Source organism: Trachurus trachurus (genome assembly GCF_905171665.1).
Source record: "Trachurus trachurus genome assembly, chromosome: 18".
Lineage (NCBI taxonomy): Eukaryota > Metazoa > Chordata > Actinopteri > Carangiformes > Carangidae > Trachurus > Trachurus trachurus.
This window is the reverse complement of record NC_139909.1, coordinates 16,648,707-16,667,467: the sequence shown is the minus strand read 5'-3', so window position 1 is coordinate 16,667,467 and position 18,761 is coordinate 16,648,707. Positions and strand designations below refer to the sequence as shown.

The 18,761-nt window shown below is 42.8% G+C and overlaps 1 protein-coding gene across 2 annotated transcripts; it reads left to right on the top strand.

Moving 5' to 3' along the window:
- Positions 1 to 426: 426 nt before the first annotated feature.
- On the top strand, positions 427 to 16,111 carry mmp14a (matrix metallopeptidase 14a (membrane-inserted)). 2 transcript variants are annotated; one of them, XM_083993228.1, is made up of 10 exons: positions 427 to 884; positions 8,930 to 9,078; positions 9,946 to 10,068; positions 10,673 to 10,980; positions 11,076 to 11,237; positions 11,870 to 12,009; positions 12,632 to 12,770; positions 12,897 to 13,047; positions 13,501 to 13,616; positions 13,965 to 16,110. In XM_083993228.1, exons 1-10 carry the CDS (start codon positions 801 to 803, stop codon positions 14,279 to 14,281), a joined length of 1,689 nt encoding a protein of 562 aa, XP_083849354.1. In that variant the 5' UTR covers positions 427 to 800; the 3' UTR covers positions 14,282 to 16,110. The 2 variants fall into 2 exon arrangements, with proteins under 2 accessions (XP_083849354.1, XP_083849355.1); XM_083993229.1 differs by lacking the exon at positions 427 to 884 and adding an exon at positions 1,525 to 1,660 and having other exon boundaries at positions 13,965 to 16,111.
- The last annotated feature ends 2,650 nt before the right edge of the window (positions 16,112 to 18,761 follow it).

Here is an 18,761-nt window from a genome sequence, read left to right as displayed (position 1 = left end):
ATGATCATTTCGATGTCACATTTGTGTGCCAACCAACCCTGGTCTCCCCTAATTTACTTTACCTTTACTGTTAATACTTTTTTTTGTAGATTTTTCTGACAGTCCTACTTCTGCAGCTAAGTAAAATCTGTCATAAACGACTTACACATTTAATATTTTTTTACTATATACCTACTATATCTTTTTTTTACAGTGTATGCTTGAGTAAATATAAAAATCCCAGTGCTGATTCCACCATCTCTGCTCTTATCTGAATCATTAATCTTTACGCAGACATGAAAAAAGTGACGTCTGCACATCTGGAGGAGGACCCAGAGGAAAATCCATCCACCTCTCTCTCTCTCTCTTTCTCTCTTTCTCCCTCTCTCTCTCTCCGACCACGTCCACACACTCTACAGACAGTCCCACTGTAGCAGCAGCAGCAGCAGCAGGAGGAGGAAGAAGACAAACTATGAAGCTTTAGTGAAGTGAACAGCAGCGGAGTGTTTGCGGCAGCAGCAGCTGGTGGTCGCCTGCGTTTCCTTCTCAGCTCTGCTCTGGAGTTCGCTTTTGTGAGTTCATGCGGTGTCTGAAAACTTTTTTTTATTATTAATTCCTCTGCCGCCTATCTCTTTTTTTTTCTTTTTTCTTTTTTTAAAGCTGCACCGATCCGCATTGTTTTGATCCCTCATCTGTCTCCCTGGTGGTTCACAGTCGGGACGGCGGGACTCGTGTTGTAGAGAGTTAGTTTTATTTTTATTTTTCTACTTTTTAGTCTTAATTTTTTTCCCGGGGGGGCGGTAGTTTTTGCAGACACCAGAATGCTGCCCCAGCTCCTCACAGTGGCCTGTGGGCTCTGCTGCTTTGGTTTTACCTCCGTCACTGCAAACGTCCTAAAAGCCGAGGTAAGTGGCATCAAAAACTTCCATTCATCCACCATATGAGACCATGCCTGTCTGTCTATATAGTACTGTATGTGTTCGTATGTGCAGTGTGTCATGCTGTAATGCATTGTGTCCATTTTCTGAAGTTGTTGTTTTTTTTCTTCTTTCACCACATGTTCCTGCTGAGTGCTGCACTTTTATAAGACTGCAGTAGAAAAGTTAAAAAAGTTCACACCAGTCTGATTTTATATGTGTTTTTTTAAGCTCAAAGAAATTATAGTTTTGCTGTTATCTGTATTGTTTAATAGGTTTTCTCTAATCTCAGTGGCGAGGGAGGAACTGTTTATATTCCCCTCCTGTTTATCCTCCCTCCCTCAAACATTCCTCATCTCTGTTTTTTTCCTCCACGAAGAATTGTTTAAAAGAGATGAAACTTTATCCAGAGAAAGGAAGAAAAAAAAGTGGCTTCTTGAAGGAGAAGGAGGAGGAGGAAGAGGTTGAGTTGGTGGTGGTGGAGGGGGAGATCCAGCCATGCAGTGGGCAGTGTGTGCAGTTTAGAAAACCTCAGCTGAGCTGCTTTGTTCTGGGAGAAAAAGGGGGGGTAGGGGGGAGGTATTGGAGGTTGGTATGGGATGGGAGGAGGAGGAGAGGAGGAGGAGAGGAGGGGGGTGTAGACTGCACAGACAGGAGGCCGGGAAGTCAGGCTGCCTTCACAACAAGCTGCACTGGAGGAGCTCCATCTGGGAGATGTTACAGGCCCGAGGCGTCAAGCAGAGACACTAAAGTGCAGCTTTTAAGTCTCATCCCAACGACAGATTTTGTCATCAGGTCTCGTGCTGCTGCTTTAGTAAATGAGCGGTTTTGCGAGCACTGATTTAGATTGTTGGCTTCTAAATGTCCTCCTTCATCCCCGAGCTGAGCGTCCCTGTTTGTCCTATAGTGTAACATCAACAACAACAACAACCACCAGTGGAAGTGGGGCCATTCCTCAGAGAGAGGTCAGATTCAGTCATAGCAGCAGGAAGCGAAGATGTGAGGTGTTTCTTCTCCGTCATAGGAAACTGATTCACAGAGAAAAAGTTTATTTCAGAGTAAGAAAAATGACACACACACATACACACCAACATGCAAAAAGTGTGTGTGTTGTAAGTTATGTAGGACACAGGATGCACGAAGAAGTGAAGGAGGACCTTAGTCACTGACCACAAGCTGCTGGCGTGTGAGTCAAGCCAGACATGGTGGATAAGTCAGAGCGAGACGCCGCAGGCCGCTGCCCTCCTGCGGCGGGCTCACCGACACCGTGATGAACTGTCTGTAAACAAAAAGTCAGCATAAAGAAAAACACACACAGCAGCTGCAGGGGGAGAGTGTGTTGTGTGTTGTGTGTCTGCAGTTAGAGTTAGAAAGATAGAAGTTATAGAAATCTTCCTCTGTTGATGCGGGTTCAGGCCGAAGTGTTGCGATGCTGTCAGACGCCCCAGTCGGTCCTGATGGCAGCAGAGGATAAGATTTAAATTATGGGCTCAGGATTACATCACCTGAGGGCTCGACTCGATACGAAGCCTGTGATCAGCAGATAGACGCGTCTGCCTCTGTTTGTGTAAAAAGGAGACAAAATTAAAGAAAAAATTTCATTAAGTGATGTTTGATGGACGTCAGCGGAGTTCCCTCCCTGAGAAACCAGAGGGAGAAACTTTACAGGCTTAAGAGGAATTTAGTGGTTTGTCAGTGTTGCTCAACATGTGAACATCCCTCTCTGACTTCACCTAATCCAGGCTGAGTGAAAAAGAAAATCTACCTTCCCCAACATCTGTTTTCATTCTCCTTTTTTTTCTCTCTCTCTCTTTCTTTTGCCTCGAACGTTTTTTTTTACTTAAATAAAATGCTTAGTTGGTCGTTGTGAGCACAGAGGAAGTGGGCAGCAAATGAAAACAACAGGCTCTTCTAAAACAGGATCTCTCCATATCTGGTTAAAAGACATTTTGGAGATTTCCCGTTTGCCGTCTGCAGACACATGTCTCGTGATCGCAGCACATCTGGCCCAGAAAAACACATGGGTCCAATTGTAGTTTTTATCTGGAGCCGAGTTGCTGTTGATGTAGGCATCAAAGCGGAGGGAGGCCTTTTGCTCAGGATGGGGAGCACGCTGCTGCTCTGACAGGCCGGCCGGCCGGCGGCTTTCTGTCACTCAGGGATGAGATGGCCAGCTGGATCAGAGATAATGAGGAACCGGTGGACTTCAAGGGGACAGAGGGGGGTGGGGGGGGGGGGGGGGGGGGGGGGCGGTGGCTTATCTCTGCTCTGTGGCTAAGAAAAATGGTAGTCGCCCTGTTAACAAAGGAGACATCAAAGGAGGGGGAGACCTTCCACCGTGAAGTTAGGGAGAGTGGAGTCCAGATTAAGAAACATTTCCGCCATAGTTTGGACCGAGTTCACATCAGAGCTGGAGGCACTTTCACTTAACTCCTACTGCATTCAAGCACAGTTAGTGGAGTACTTGTATAGCCTATACAGTACTTCTACTGTAGTATAAAACTTCACAACAACAACAATGTTCATCAGATAATTTCTACTTAATACATTATTATTTTACCTGCAGAATAGGGGACACCTGTGGTTTCTAGACCACAGTGCAGCTCAATGTCTACTTATAGTACTAGCTTCTCTGGAGCTTTCAGCTGCATCTCATGGCCTTCATGAGCAGTTGTCAAGGAGACGCCTCAGATGTCATCATGGGATCCAACTCATGTGCAGTTATAACACTTTATGCACCAAGATCAGGCCCTGTAGAGCAGTATAAGTGCATAATTAATGATGATTTACGTATGATAATGAGTACTTTCACATACTATAATTTGATGCCACTTTTCTCCATATCTGAATAGTTTTACATTAGGCAATAGAGGATCTAAATACTTGATTCACTCACTTATGTGAATTAAACTGTTGGATAAAAGTCAGGTCCATTTATGTGATACAAAATCACAAACCATACATTTGCCTGAGAGTGCTTCACGGCCTGTGCAGCAAAGCTCGGCCTCGGTCCTTTGACCTTCAGCTCAGCAACAAGCCTTTGACAGGAAGCGATACCAAAATGTGAGCAAGGACTGTAGTTAAACATTGACACAAGGCAAAGCTCAAAGTTTTATCAGTATTATGCTCTTCAGTGGTCATCACGCACAAAGGATCATTATTGAGCAGCATGTGTGTTTTGTTTTATTTGTGGGCATCTCCTTTTGTCCAAATAGTGAAATGAAACACACAAATAGAGACTATGCAGTTTATTCTATAAGCATGTTTTAGCCTATAATAGTATTTTACATCCTGTAAATGAAATATTAATCCATTAAGTAGCTTTTTCACTCTGAAATATGCAGTAGTTTTATTATACAGTAGTTTGCAAATACTCAAGTAAAGTACAAGTACTTCAGACCTGTCATCTGCATTGACTGATTCCTCTCTCAGTATTTATCAGTGTGCTGTTGGCAGGCGTGGGTCTAATACGTTTTTGTCATAAAACCATCCAGTGGTTGTTATTATTTGACCTGTTTGACCCAGTAAAAGTGTAAATGTAGAAAAAATATTACACGTCGCCGGGTGTGTGAGTGCGAACGGAGTCGGAGGAGCCAAGAAAGCGGAGGTGATGTGAGATTCAGCCCCTCATGAGCTGAATTCTCTGTTTTTTCCGTTGGCACCGAGCGAGAGGAACATCTGACTCAGTCGCTCAAATTTAAATTCAGCCATGCTCCTCTAACTCTCTCTTCTCTCTTTCTCTCTCTCGCTTTCCTTCTGCCACTCGTCCCTCTAATGTCTTTACCTCTCCTCCTCTAATGTAACTCTGCACTTTAGATCATCCTCTGCTGTCCCGTCCTTCAGCCTCCTGTCTCTCCTCTTTCTTCCCTCGGCCCTGCAGGAGTTTTTTTTTTTTTTTCCTTTTTTTTAAAGACTCGTTTATAGAGCTTGAAAAAACAGATTTACAATATTAAAAAAAGTCTGCGGGTCTTTCCAAGACACAAAATAGTTTGGCATATAGTCACATTACTGCACTGAGAAATGTATACATGCTGGAATATGCACAGCAAACATACAGTAAGCATGAGATCATTCGTAGATGTTGCACAAAATTAGTCCAAACCCATATGATGCATTTATGACGCAATGACAGTTTTGCTTCCTGTAAATGTTGTCATGTTTTATTATCTGACCACAAATCTATAAAAACACAGGGGATTTTTTTCCTTTTTTTTTTTTGTTTTTAACCAGGAAGTTGCTGTGGTTGATTTTTATTTCTAGCGCAGACAATAGGGAAATAGCAACTGTGTGTCATGTGATTGTGAGTGAGACTGTGTGACAATAGATGGCAGCTATACAGCATGTGGCCCACGAGACATTGAGACGTTGAGACACTGAGACATGCTGGATTGCCTCATCTGCACCAAGATTACTAAAGTTATAGGAGCCGCTCTGAAAGCTCAAGTCTCTCTGTGTTTCAGTTTGTTTGTGCCAACTGAAGATGCACAATGACGACACAATAACACCTGGTTTTAACTGCACAGCTGTAAGCCCATCTGACCTTGAAGCCCCATCTTGAAGAGTTTAACTTAGTATAATGTCGAAATCTGCTTCAATTTTGAGTTTACATGCTCCGAAATCTGTGTTTTGAATCAAATCACCTTTGTCCAGGTGACTTTCTGGCATAGGAGCTGACTTTGTTGCACAGAAAGTGGGAAGAAGACAGATGTCGATTGTTTTTTTTTATTAATAAATGAAAAGAATATTAGAAAAAGGTGATAAAAGTCCATTATAGTTTCTCCAGAGCCCAGAGTGAAACATAAGATTTGCCTGTTGTGTCCAACCAGTGGTCCAAAATCCAAAAATATGCAATTTCTTTAATTTAAAGACAAGAAAAAACTGAAATTCATGCATTTAAGAAGCAAGAAGAACACATCGCTTAATACTTTCGACTTAAAATTGACAAATTGTTAAAAAAAATCATAAGAAATCCATTGGACTACTAGTTTTAGCTCTACATACATAGCAGTAAGGTCAGAGTTGGGTCAGAGGATCCATGTATACATCACCCGGCTCCACCGAAACAACCTGTTTACATCACGCTGGTTGTGTTTCACTGTCTGTGCATTATACATTCAGACCTCATGTCACTGCACACACACACACACACACACACACACACACATACACATACACACACACATACACACACACTGCGCACAGACTCAGGGGTGTGTTTACCCAACCAGCAGCCAGGCCTTTGACCACACATGGCTGCGTAGCGAGGCCAACAATACCGGCCATGTACAAGTCTCAATAAATAGAAGCTTTGATGGTGGCTGCTGGGAATTCCAGCGAGGGAGGGGCGTAACGCTGGGATACCTGGCGTCCCGACCGGAGGTGGTGGTGGTGCTGGTGGTGTGTGTGGAGTAAGTTTGGGAGCAGGGGCAGAGAAGTGGAGGTCTTGACGGTGTGGGGGAGGCTTTTTCACGGGAGTGTTTTTATAGAAGCAGACGCGTCACCACACTGGAGCCACACAGGACACACTAGCAGCTCTCAGCAGAGAGACAGAGTAAAGCAAATTTGTTCGGCGTTGCGTTAAGAAGAGGCAGGTTGACTCAGTCACAGCACAGAGAGAGTCAGGGGATAAATTAAATTAACTAGATGCTTAAATAATCCAGAGAGAAATCTTGATGAAATGGTGAAGAGTGGGGGAGAGAGAGAGAGACTGGGGGAGGGAGGAGGAGGAGGATCAGTCGTCTCTCTGCAGGTCCTCATAAGTGAACCTTGTTCTCCGGCCTCTCTGCCCACCACATGACCAACAGTAGCTGTGTGTGCACGCAGGCAGGCAGGCAGGCTCTGTATGGCCAGGTAGCCCCCAGTTTTCTACATTTCCATCCCTCCTTTCCTCCCCCCCAAACCTCCCTCCTCCTTCCTTCTTCTCCCTTCAGGAAAAAAAAATGGCCTGAGTAGAAAACCAGCTCCAATGGTGGTGGAACAAGAGAGATATCTGAGGTTTAGATGACGCTAACGAAGGAATTCGGGGTAATTCCACCGACTTTAATTTGTGGTGGGGACGAAAATGTGCGTTAACTCCGCGTGTGCACAGGATGCATAATTGGAAACACACACTTTTAGAAGATGCGTTCTGCTCCAAAAAGCAGCTGGAGAGATGGATGGATGGATGGATGTAGCGCTGTGAAGCTGTTAGCGTAGCTTAGCAATAAAGTCTGGAAACACATAGAAACAGCTAGCCTGGCTCCTGCAGATGTGTCATTTTTGCAATGAAGCTGTTGCACAATGTGTAAAATGTTATTTTTTGAGCTTTAAAGGAAAATTATGTGAACTAAAATAAGAATCATGAGCAGTCTCCTGACACATTTGTGCGCTAACACGTGGGTAAAACGTGGAGCTGTTCCTTTAGCAGTGTCAAGACTTAGGCCACCAGCAGTGGAAAGAATAGGCCGGTCTTTCATGTGTAAAGATAAATAGTGGTGGTTTTTGGTTGACATGAGGACAGACAGAGACAGAGACAGCGGCAGGAAGATGTTAAACCCTTTGAGGAGCCTCTGCGTTGCTTAAAAATGTTACTTTTTCCAGCGTCACGACCGCCAGTTGTCTTTGGCTGCCAGAGTCTAGACGGGGTTCTGGGTCATTGTGACTGAAATGACATCAGTGTTTTCAGATTGTGTGTTTTATTTGGCCCTCGGTTCCTCTCTCATCCCCGCCTCATGACCCCACAACAAAGTTTCCCGGAACAGGCTCGGGAATAAATCAGTGGGACATGAGAGGATTTTGGTGTTAGTTGTTATTTTTAATAGTTTGTAAATGGGATACAGTCACAGTCACATGGAGAGGAGGGACAATAAATTTAACGCGCTGAGTTACCTCAGTGTGTGTTGGCTGCTGCGGGTTAACAAGTCAGCTTGGCAAACACACACACACACACAGAAAAAAAAACCCCACTTAAACGCTCACACCCTTTGTCTCCCCTTATTTACCAAGCAATCTGTATATTTCACGTCTGAGCTGAGAGACGCAGGTCCAAACAGGCTCGCAGGGCTGACTGGAAGAAGGCACAGAGCCACAAGTTCACACAAGTGGCCGAGCTCCTCGGTGTTTTTTGTTGACTAAGATGTTTCCTGAGATGTTGTTTCTGGCTAAGTCTGACTAAGACTTGTCTGAGCTATGGAGAAACTCAAAGTAAAACAGAAAAGAAAAAACCCCCAACATAATTATGTTGCAAAACACCCCATCAAGTTCTTCGTTGTTGTTTTTAGCAGCTAAATGTCATTTCCTCTTCATTTTTCCATGATTATTTCTGTTTAATTTAGGTGACCTTTGGTTTTGGTTGTTTTAGACACAGCATAAAGTGTTTGAATTTGTATGATTGTCTTTATTTTTCTGATCAGTTCATTGATTTTTGGGTCTGTGATTCAGCAGCTTGTTAACCAACAACCAGGCGAACTAATGTCTCCTTGAGAACACAAAGTATTTTTAGTTTGAAACATGATTATCATGTATAATCATATCATTAGAAGAGAAATATCCCATTTTCTTGTTTGATATTTATGTTAAAGTTGCAGCTTTTGAAACAATCTGAGTTATTGTTATTTAAATGTTATTTTTATGTCAGCGTAAAAGAGAAAAAAAAGAGATATTTTTGGATGGACACGATGCCAATGGTGACTACAGTTAATTCTTCTTACATCAGGTTTTCATGTAGAGTGTAATTTGTGGTTTAAAGATGTGAGCTCAGCAGAATATATTTGATATTAGCACTGACACATTTGTTTGCACAATTTAAATGGTCGTCTAGTTGGCTTAAAAAGGCTGATTCTGGTTAAAACAAAGTGGAATGACAGACTGAGTGAAAACATTTAGACTGTACAAAGTGAAAACCCCCAAAATGACTGCAATTCCTTCATGGCTTACTCACAACAAGAGCTGTACCTGCTGACTGATAAGGGAAACTGTGTCGAGCTATGTGTCTCAAACAGATCAGTATCTACATAAATAAACATAATCTTCCCTCTTTCTTCTCTCTCTCTCAGGCTTGGCTGCAGAAGTTTGGATACCTGCCTCCAGGGGACGGCAGAGCTCAGGCCATCCGCTCGCCAAAGACCATCGAATCAGCGATAGCAGCCATGCAGAGTTTCTACGGTTTGACTGTCACCGGCTCCATAGACTCCAACACGTTACAGTGAGTCCTGATTTAATAACACATTTGATTTTATCTTATTTTTTGTCAATATCAAAGGTGGCTTCAAAAGTCTGGAGGTCATTGAATGGGTTAAAGGGATAGTTCAACATTTTGGCAAATTGCCATAATCCCTATAGTTTTAGCAGTAGGTTTGTTACCTTTAATTGTCGGTGCAAGCTATTTTTAGAACGGTGGAGCAGAGCCGTGAGCTGATCAGAGCTACGCTACGGAGGCTAATGGGATTTCTTGGTTTCCCTCATCAAACTCATCAAATACACAATCCAACAACTCCAAAACGCTCTGGTGGACAAGTTGTGACCTGCACATTCACCACGCTATGAGATAATAACGGAACGTTACGAGACAGAGTTGTTTTAGAGGTAAATTCATGCAAAACAGCTGATGTGCATTTCCGTCGGGGGCAGTTTTTCAGCAAGCAGTCTCTGTATTTACCTCGAAAACAACTCTGTCTCGTAACGTTCTGTTATTATCTCTTAGCATGGTGAATGTGCAGGTCACAACTTGTCCACCAGAGCGTTTTGGAGTTGTTGGATTGTGTATTTGATGAGTTTGATGAGGGAAACCAAGAAATCCCATTAGCCTCTGTAGCGTAGCTCTGAGCAGCTCACGGCTCTGCTCTGCCGCTCTAAAAATAGCTTGCACCGACAATTAAAGGTAATGAACCTACTGCTATGACTATAGGGATTATGGCAATGGGCCGATTTGCCAAAATGTTGAACTATCCCTTTAAAGACGAACTAAAGGAGTTTAGAAAAAAAAATCAAGGATGCCATCCTCAAAAAAATGTGTTTAAATATTTGACATAGCTGAAGCTGAAAAGGGGGAATGTTATTTTGCTGTTGCCAGGGCGATGAGCCGGCCGCGGTGCGGTGTCCCTGACAAGTTCGGCCCGGCGCTGAAAACCAACCTGAGGAGGAAGAGATACGCCATCCAGGGTCTGAAGTGGGACAAGTCTGAGGTCACATTCAGGTCAGCGTCCAACACACCTCAACTACAAACTCCCACTTTTTATCTTTAGTTTGTTACGTCCAAGTGACTGACTCTGTGTCTCTGTCTCTGCCTCTGTCTCTCTGTCTCTGCCTCTGCCTCTGCCTCTGCCTCTGCCTCTGCCTCTGCCTCTGCCTCTGTCTCTGCCTCTGCCTCTGACTCTGACTCTGACTCTGCCTCTGCCTCTGCCTCTGCCTCTGCCTCTGCCTCTGCCTCTGCCTCTGCCTCTGCCTCTGTCTCTGTCTCTGCCTCTGCCTCTGCCTCTGTCTCTGTCTCTGCCTCTGCCTCTGCCTCTGCCTCTGTCTCTGTCTCTGCCTCTGCCTCTGCCTCTGCCTCTGCCTCTGCCTCTGCCTCTGCCTCTGCCTCTGCCTCTGCCTCTGCCTCTGCCTCTGCCTCTGTCTCTGCCTCTGCCTCTGCCTCTGTCTCTGTCTCTGCCTCTGCCTCTGCCTCTGTCTCTGTCTCTGTCTCTGCCTCTGCCTCTGCCTCTGCCTCTGCCTCTGTCTCTGTCTCTGTCTCTGCCTCTGTCTCTGCCTCTGCCTCTGCCTCTGCCTCTGCCTCTGCCTCTGTCTCTGTCTCTGCACCACAGCATAGAGAACTACACCCCCAAGGTCGGAGAGCGAGCCACGTACGAAGCCATCAGAAAGGCCTTCAAGGTCTGGGAGAGCGCGATCCCGCTCACCTTCAGAGAAATCCCCTTCAGCCAGATCAGAGGGAAGGTCGACAAGTACGCCGACATCATGCTCTCCTTCTCCGAGGGTTTCCACGGAGACAGCACACCGTTCGACGGCGAGGGCGGCTTCCTGGCTCACGCTTACTTCCCCGGACAGGGCATCGGAGGAGACACGCACTTCGACCTCGCCGAGCCTTGGACGACCGGCAGCGTCGACCAGGGAGGTAAGAGACAGGAGAGACGACAGGACGACTGATCAGACATCAAACTAAAACAGACCGAGCTGAATCTTCTCCGTCTCCTGCTCCCTTTTCTGAAGGTAACGACGTCTTCCTGGTCGCCGTCCATGAGCTGGGTCACGCTCTGGGTCTGGAGCACTCCAACAACCCCTCGGCCATCATGGCGCCGTTCTACCAGTGGTTCGACACCGAGAACTTCCAGCTCCCGGACGACGACCGCAGAGGCATCCAGGCAGTTTATGGTGGGTTGTTCTCCTGAAAAAAACAGGACAAATGGCTGCGATTAATGGCTTAGTTACATCCTTTATTATGGAGAAAATATAGGAATATGAATTTATTTATTTAACACAGGACAATGCACAAATAAACATTATCTTGTAGGACAAGAAAAGACGTCTTGAGCCAGGTTATAGCAGCATTGACTAATCTGTAAGAACAGATGAAAAGATAACAACATTAAAATTGAACTGTTGAAATGTGATGTAAAAGTAGGCAAAACAAACTAACAAAACAGGGAACAAGAGCGACAAGACATGAAGATGCACATTCAGATTACTCTCCCACACATTCAAACACAAGCACATATACATAGACAACAGTCCAACCATCCCCATCCTCACCCTCCTCTAATAACCACTCACACACATATTTATAACCACACACCCACATGTAACTAATGTTATATACACCTTTAAAACATTTGGAAATCAAGCAAGGTAAAAAGAAAAAAAAAAAAGTCCCTAAAACCTTGACGTCCAAATGACCTGAGTGCAATAAAAGATCTGAGGTAAACGATTAAAAAAAGCTTCATGTGAAATGCGTTGGTTGGTTTCCACCTCTCACTTCTCTCTCTCACTCGACACCTTGACCACAGGAACCAAGTCCGGGGGTCCGCCGCCCCCTCCCAGACCCACCAAGCCCTCCACCCCCACCAAGCCCGATCACGGCCCAGACATCTGTGAGGGACACTTTGACACCATCGCTGTCCTCAGAGGGGAAAAGTTTGTATTTAAGGTACAGGAGAACTTTTTTTTTTTCTTTTTTTTTCTGAAATGTACTCAGAGACCAAACTGTAAATATCTATAGGACAGAGCTGAGTTGTGCTGCTGCTGCCGCCGCCGCTGGACTGACCTGAGCTAATTCTGGCACATTAACCTTTTCATTATTGTTTCCAGTTATAGCTACACACGAGGGCTTTAAATATATAGATAGAAACTTTATTGTCATTGTCATTTCCACAACAACGTAATTGACGTGCATCTCCTACAGTGCAAACAAGTCATTGAAACATTAAAATACATAAAACACACACAAAAAGAAACATACAATATACAGTCATTTTACCTATTGCACCTTCTCCTATTCTCACATCCCCCGAATAGGGATATCCTACATTATCAATGATTGTGTATCTGATCTTATCTATCTTTGTCTGTTTATAATGTCCCAATCTATGCCACAAATCCCAAAAATATTAAATTTGCTTTGATATAAAATAGAGAGAAGCAGCAATATGCTATAATGTTTATTCAAAAACAGCATTAAAATTGACTTCTTTGCACTGATCCAGCTCTAAATGTCTTGGATTATATTCTTCTGTAGCTCTAATCCACCTGTGTGTGTGTGTGTTTTATAGGATAAGTGGTTCTGGCGTGTGCGTAACAACAAGGTGTTGCCAGGTTACCCCATGGCCATCGGTCACTTCTGGAAAGGACTTCCGTCAAACATCAACGCCGCCTACGAGAGGGACGATGGCAAATTTGTCTTCTTCAAGGGTAGGTGTAGGTGTGGGTGTGAGACGAGACTGAAAGCAGCTGATGAGATTTCCTGTTTTGTTGTCTGTCTTCACTCCTCTCATCTTTGTTATTTTTATTTTGTTTGTCTCCTCCTTTTGTCTCCAGGCGACAGGTACTGGGTTTTCAGTGAGTCCACCATGGACAAGAACTCCCCCCAGAGCCTGACGGAGATGGGCACCGGCCTCCCCAAGGACAAGCTGGACGCTGCTCTCTTCTACACACCCACGGGACAGACGTACTTCTTCAGAGGCTCCAAGTGAGTTTAGACGTGATGACACCAAAAAATCAATCATGATAGTAATATTACTTTATTTACTTGAATCTAGCACTTTTCTTAACAAAGTGTTTTAAAACCAGATTCAAGAAAAATGTAAAGAGCATCAGAAAAAGTGCAAAACAGTATAAAATATATATAGAAACAATAGAAAGGGATAAACAATATCATTAGAATAAACATGTATCATCATTGTTATATAATTTCTTGTACATTTCCATTTATAATTTGAATTGCAAATGAATGTTCATGTTGAATTTTGGTAGATAAACAGAAAAAACCTCATTTGGTTTCCATTAAATTTTCTGTCTTTCTGCAGTTTTGGCTAATTTGAAATATACTGAGCCAATTTATGTGTAATTGACTATTAATTAGTTGTTTCAGCTGGTTTCTTTTGGTGTAGATGTGTAACAGTTGTGTGTGTGTGTGTGTCAGGTACTACAGGTTCAACGAGCAGACCCGCACCGTGGACAGCGGCTACCCGAAGCCCATCAGCACGTGGAGCGGAGCGCCGGACAACATCAAGGCCGCCATCATGAGTGAAGACGGATGTGAGTTTTCTGCGTCTTTAAACAGAGAGTTTGGACGATTTAGAGCTGAAACAATGAGTCGGTTATTGACTTAAAATGAACTGACAACTATTTTGATTATTAATCAATAGTTTAAGTGCAAAGATTTCTGAAGATTTTTGGTTTTAAGTGTGGATTTCTTTGTTGTTAGTAATAATAGATGGGATATTTTCAAATTCTGGCACTTACAAGATGCTGCATTTTGATTTTTTCTCACAACTTTCTGGTATTTCTGAGACAGGACAGTAAAAGCAGATGGGCTGACAATGAAAATAAGTGGAAAAACTCAGAAAACTAACCAGTGGTCTTCCTTCTCTCCGTCCTCCTCAGCGTACACGTATTTCTACAAAGCCAACAAGTACTGGAAGTTCAATAACCAGTACATGAAGGTGGAGTCCGGCTACCCCAAGTCCGTGCTCAGGGACTGGATGGGCTGCGAGAGCGAGGAGCCCAAGAAGGGCCGGGAAGAGGTGATCATCATCGAGGTGGACGAGTCGCAGAGCGGCGCCGGGCCGATCGCCGTGGTGATCCCCCTCCTGCTCCTGGTGCTGGTGGTGATCACGCTGGGAGCGCTTTTGTTCTTCAGGAAGTACGGCACGCCCCGACGCCTCCTCTACTGCCAGAGATCCCTCCTGGACAAGGTGTAGAGACGGGGAGCGATGGGCGATTGACAGACTGCCGCAGAGGGACAGAACGAGACGGGGAGACAGAGAGAGAGATGGAGAGACGGAGAGAGAGAGAGAGAACGAGGGCCGGGTGAAGATGGAAACTGGAAGAAGAGGAGGAAAGAAGAATAAGAAGAAGTGGGGGATAGGAACGGGACGATGTGTTTAAAAGTTTTGGGTGGTTTGTAATGTGCCACGAAAGAGAGAAAGGCCCTAGAAACTGAAATCAGGAAAATGTGTATTTGTATTTTAACTATTTACATGTACTGATCTGTGTTCAGAGATTAAAAGAACATACCCACGGTCTCGCTTAGAAGAGAAGGGAACTACACAAAGACTCATCTTCATCATCGACTTCCCCCTCCGGCCTCTCCTCCCTCACATCCAAGGTATTGGAGAAAAAAAAAGAGAAAAAACACACAAAGAAAAGAAAACATCCCTGTTTCCTTCCTCCTCCCTCTGCTCCAACAGGACGACTCCAGCTGAACTGCTGTCTGATTCATTGGTTCGTTACCCCCCCTTCCCCCACAACAACAACGAAAAAAAACAGACATGTCTCTTTACAAAATCTGTGTTTTCAGAAATTGTCTCTGGAATTGGGTTTTATTTTGAAAGGGTGAAAGGGAGTTTTGGTTTCAATATAAAGTTCAGCCATGTATTTGTTTGATTTTTTTTCTTTCTACCACTAAAAGCAGAGCTGAGTATCAAACCTCAGACCCAGATTTCAATCACATGTATCTGACAGACGGCACAACATGTAACATTTAAAGCATTTTTTTATATGTTGATGCAAAAAAAAAAAAGGGAAAAATGTTCAAATATCTCAAATTGAGTCTTGTTTTGTTCTTCAGCACTATTAAAGAACATCTTATCACATGACCCAGCTCTGCTAATAAACCAAAGACGACCATGTTCAGTTTTTTGTTGTTATTATCATCGTTACTCTGCATCCTAATTACATTTGGATGGATTTAACCAGCACGTCCCTAATGCAAAGTATTAGTTTGAGTATTGATGTGATTTGTTAAACCAGACTTAAGTCAGACTTTACATGAGGCTGCTGCAGATACTTAAACAGTGCAGGTAATAAAAATAAAAACTTCTACTTTCAGTGCAAGCAGTCAGATGGGAAATGTGTTTATTTTTGTTTTGTTTTATTTTTTTAAGTTTGTTTTGTTTTTTTGTTTTTAATTTTTTGTTTTCGGTTTAACATGATGAAACATTCCAGTACATTTCTTGTTGAACGCGAGCAGGGCTGCTTGTCCAAATGTACAGTGAGCGGTACAGCTTCCAACAATATGGTGCAATTTGTAATTATTATCATTGTTGTTATGGGAATTCTGTTGTTATTATAAGTATGGTTATTGTTATTATTGTTCTCCTGGTTAAAGTTATAATGACTTTTTTTTTTTTCTTCTTTTTTGTACGTTGTCATTTGGAGTCCTGCTGGACAGAGGCATAACATGACAATGGTGGAAATAATGAATCCCAGTTTACACTCGTGTGGTGAATTAGATCAGATCAGAGGGTTAATGTGAGTTCAGGGGAGTTTCTTTTTGTACCGAAACACCCGAAATTATGCCGACGTTGGCACAGAATAACAAGCAATGCTATTTATGAACTTTGACACGGATGGTGCTCACTGTTTTCTGTCTTTTTTTTCTTTTCTTTTTTTACTCAAATCAAAATTGAAGGTGAATTGATTTAATTAATAAATAACAATGATAATGGTAATGATATTTATAATGATGATCATATCAATAAAATGCAATGAGATTTTTTTTTCTGCCTCTCTTCACTTTTGTATTTCAGTAGATAAAGTGAAATTAAACTATTTTCTACAAACAGTCAAAACACTTCTTTTTCAGTGCTTCTCTCTCTCTCACACACACATTCATACTTCAAATAAAGGTAAAATATTCAACATAACCACATTTAGATATTGAATTTGCAAGGGAGAAAAGGGAATAGGAGAAAAATCACAGTATATTAAAGTCAGTGACTTGTTATTGACTCAACACTGAAGTGTGCCTCTACTTTAATCCCCTCATTTAGCTTCAATAAGCTCCGTATAAACATTTACTAACACTGTGGACGAGCTGAGAACATCACAGTCTGTCTTTGTTTTTAAAACGTCGACACTTTGGACGTTAAAATTGTTTTAATTTTGGCACTTTTCACATAACTATCATCTGAATCCAAGCCTCAGTTTAGACTTGAGTGGCTCTGGCTCAGCGAGACTCATCATCACAGCGCTGTAATCTTCCTCACGTCCTGAACTCTGGCAGGCAGCTCGTATCTGCAAACTATAACACCATGTTGTGTCGACATCGTAACGAGCTGCAGCCATTTGTCAAAACTGGAAAAGTGTTTGGAAACATAGTTATTAATTGTGGTAATGACATCATCTTACATCAGGTCAACATCTGCCATTTTTTTCACACTTCTCTTTTTCGCTTCTTTTCCTCCAACATGTTTCTGCTCTGGAGAATAAAATGTCCCTCAAAAGTTACACTTCCCAAATAAGTGAGTTTTTTTTAAATGGATATTATGGATATTTACTTTATGTCATTGTTTAACACTAATTTGGACCCTCAAAAGTTGTTACCTGTACAACAACCTTCCTTTACACTGTTATGTACTGTATATTGCAGTAGATAACATATTTACAGGAATCATTTTCACCTATTAAAACAATAATTAAGATTATAAAGAACAAAAAACACACCAAACTAATGTCAGCTGAATAGTGCTGATGATATGATGATAAAGTTTGCTGTTGTAAGATAAGTGTAAATAAAGACTCTTTTTGCAGGACTAATCTTGACTTAACTTATCTTGACTTAACCTAACTTAACTTAATTTAACTTAACTTAGTTTAGCTTAGCTTAATTTAACTCCCAAGATTTTATTTTCAAAAAAGGTTTTCAGAAGTAGCTGACCTCTTATGGTCCTGACCTCCATGTTGAAGTGATATCATCACCACAGACAAAGAAAGGAAACAAAGAGATGTGGTGTGATGTGTGACAAATCTTCACATCCTGACGTCCAGGGCAGACCGGGGAGGGTAGGGGTAGCAGGGTGTGGGGTGTGGGGTGTGGGGTGGTTCAGCTGCTGCTGCAGGGCCACAGATGGAGCCTGCCTGTGCCTGCGTCTGGATGCAGTTACACCGCTGGTTGTTTTGGACACGCAGCCAACAGTCATGTGTTGAGGAAGGAGTCGGAAAAAGTGATTGAACGGTCACATTTTTCAGAGAAGTGCGTTCCAGCTGAGCATCTGGTATTCTTGAAACATCTGAGCCTCTTGGCCACCGCCACGCAGGCCGGGGCTGCAGCAGCATGCATGTGTGTAAACTGTATGTGTGTTTATATAGTATATGTGTGTTGAGTTTTATGAAAAAAAAAAAGAAGTTTATGCTGTCCCTCTTTAAAATTAATTACAAGCAAAAGTGTGGGAAACTGTAAGAAAAAGAAGTGAGAAAGGAGAAGTGAGAGGGGGGAGATCGAGAATATTTTTCCCTCTGCACATTTTTACCAAAAAACCTCTAGTGCATGCACCCCCCTCCCCTCTTTCCCTCCCTCCCCCCACACACTTCCCCCCTCTCCCCTTATTTCCTCACCCATTGCAAAATTATTCTTTTTATGAGGCTTCAGTCTCAAACCACTCCTCCTCTCACCACAAGTATCTCTGGTCTGCTTTTGCTCTTTCTTTCTTTCTCTCTCTCCCCCCTCTCCTCCTCCTCCTCCTTCTCTTCTCTTTAACTCTTCACATGCTGTAACACTGCGAGTGTAACGGTAAACATCAACAACAACAACCTGGGACAAACCACAAGACCAGCTATAAGGAAAATGTATGGTACCACATGTAATTATGGTTTAGTCTGTAAAAAGCTCTGTTTTCGTGTAAATGTCATTTTCCAGAAAACATAATAATGGCGGTTTGGCTTCGTCTGCCCATTAACATGATCGTAAAAGTTGTTATCGCACTTTGTTATGTGACTTTTTTTTCTTTTAGCAGCTGAAGCAGTGACAGCATCACTTAATCAATAAAAAAGTGCTTTTATAAAAACAGTCTTATCTCAGTTTTGATTGGCTCTTATAACCTGTGGAAGCTAATTCAGCTTCAGGGAACTTGTTTTGATGGATGACTTCTTAGTTTTCAGGAGGCCAAAATATATTTTGTGTGAATTTAATGATTAGTTTCATTTGTTATCTAAGTTTTGATTAGTTCAAGAGTACAGTAGGTGAGTGGATTTTACCCAGTAGTCGCTTTAAAGACCATAAAGCACATGTTTCTGTGAACTTCCTCTCCACTGGAAAGAGTTGGGTATTTAGGTTTGACACTAGAATTACAGCCTCAAGGTCGTCTGCCTCCACCACTCAGACTAGTTTCACATTACATCCCACATTTATATTAAACATTAACCATTTGTGGGATTTTTATTTTGGTTACAATCCCTGTA

Coding starts and splice junctions, on each gene's coding strand:
- mmp14a (XM_083993228.1), top strand. CDS start 801: ATGCTGCCCCAGCTCCTCACAGTGGCCTGTGGGCTCTGCTGCTTTGGT. Junction 885..8,929: donor CAAACGTCCTAAAAGCCGAG/GTAAGTGGCATC, acceptor TCTCTCTCTCAG/GCTTGGCTGCAGAAGTTTGG. Junction 12,771..12,896: donor CAAATTTGTCTTCTTCAAGG/GTAGGTGTAGGT, acceptor TTTTGTCTCCAG/GCGACAGGTACTGGGTTTTC.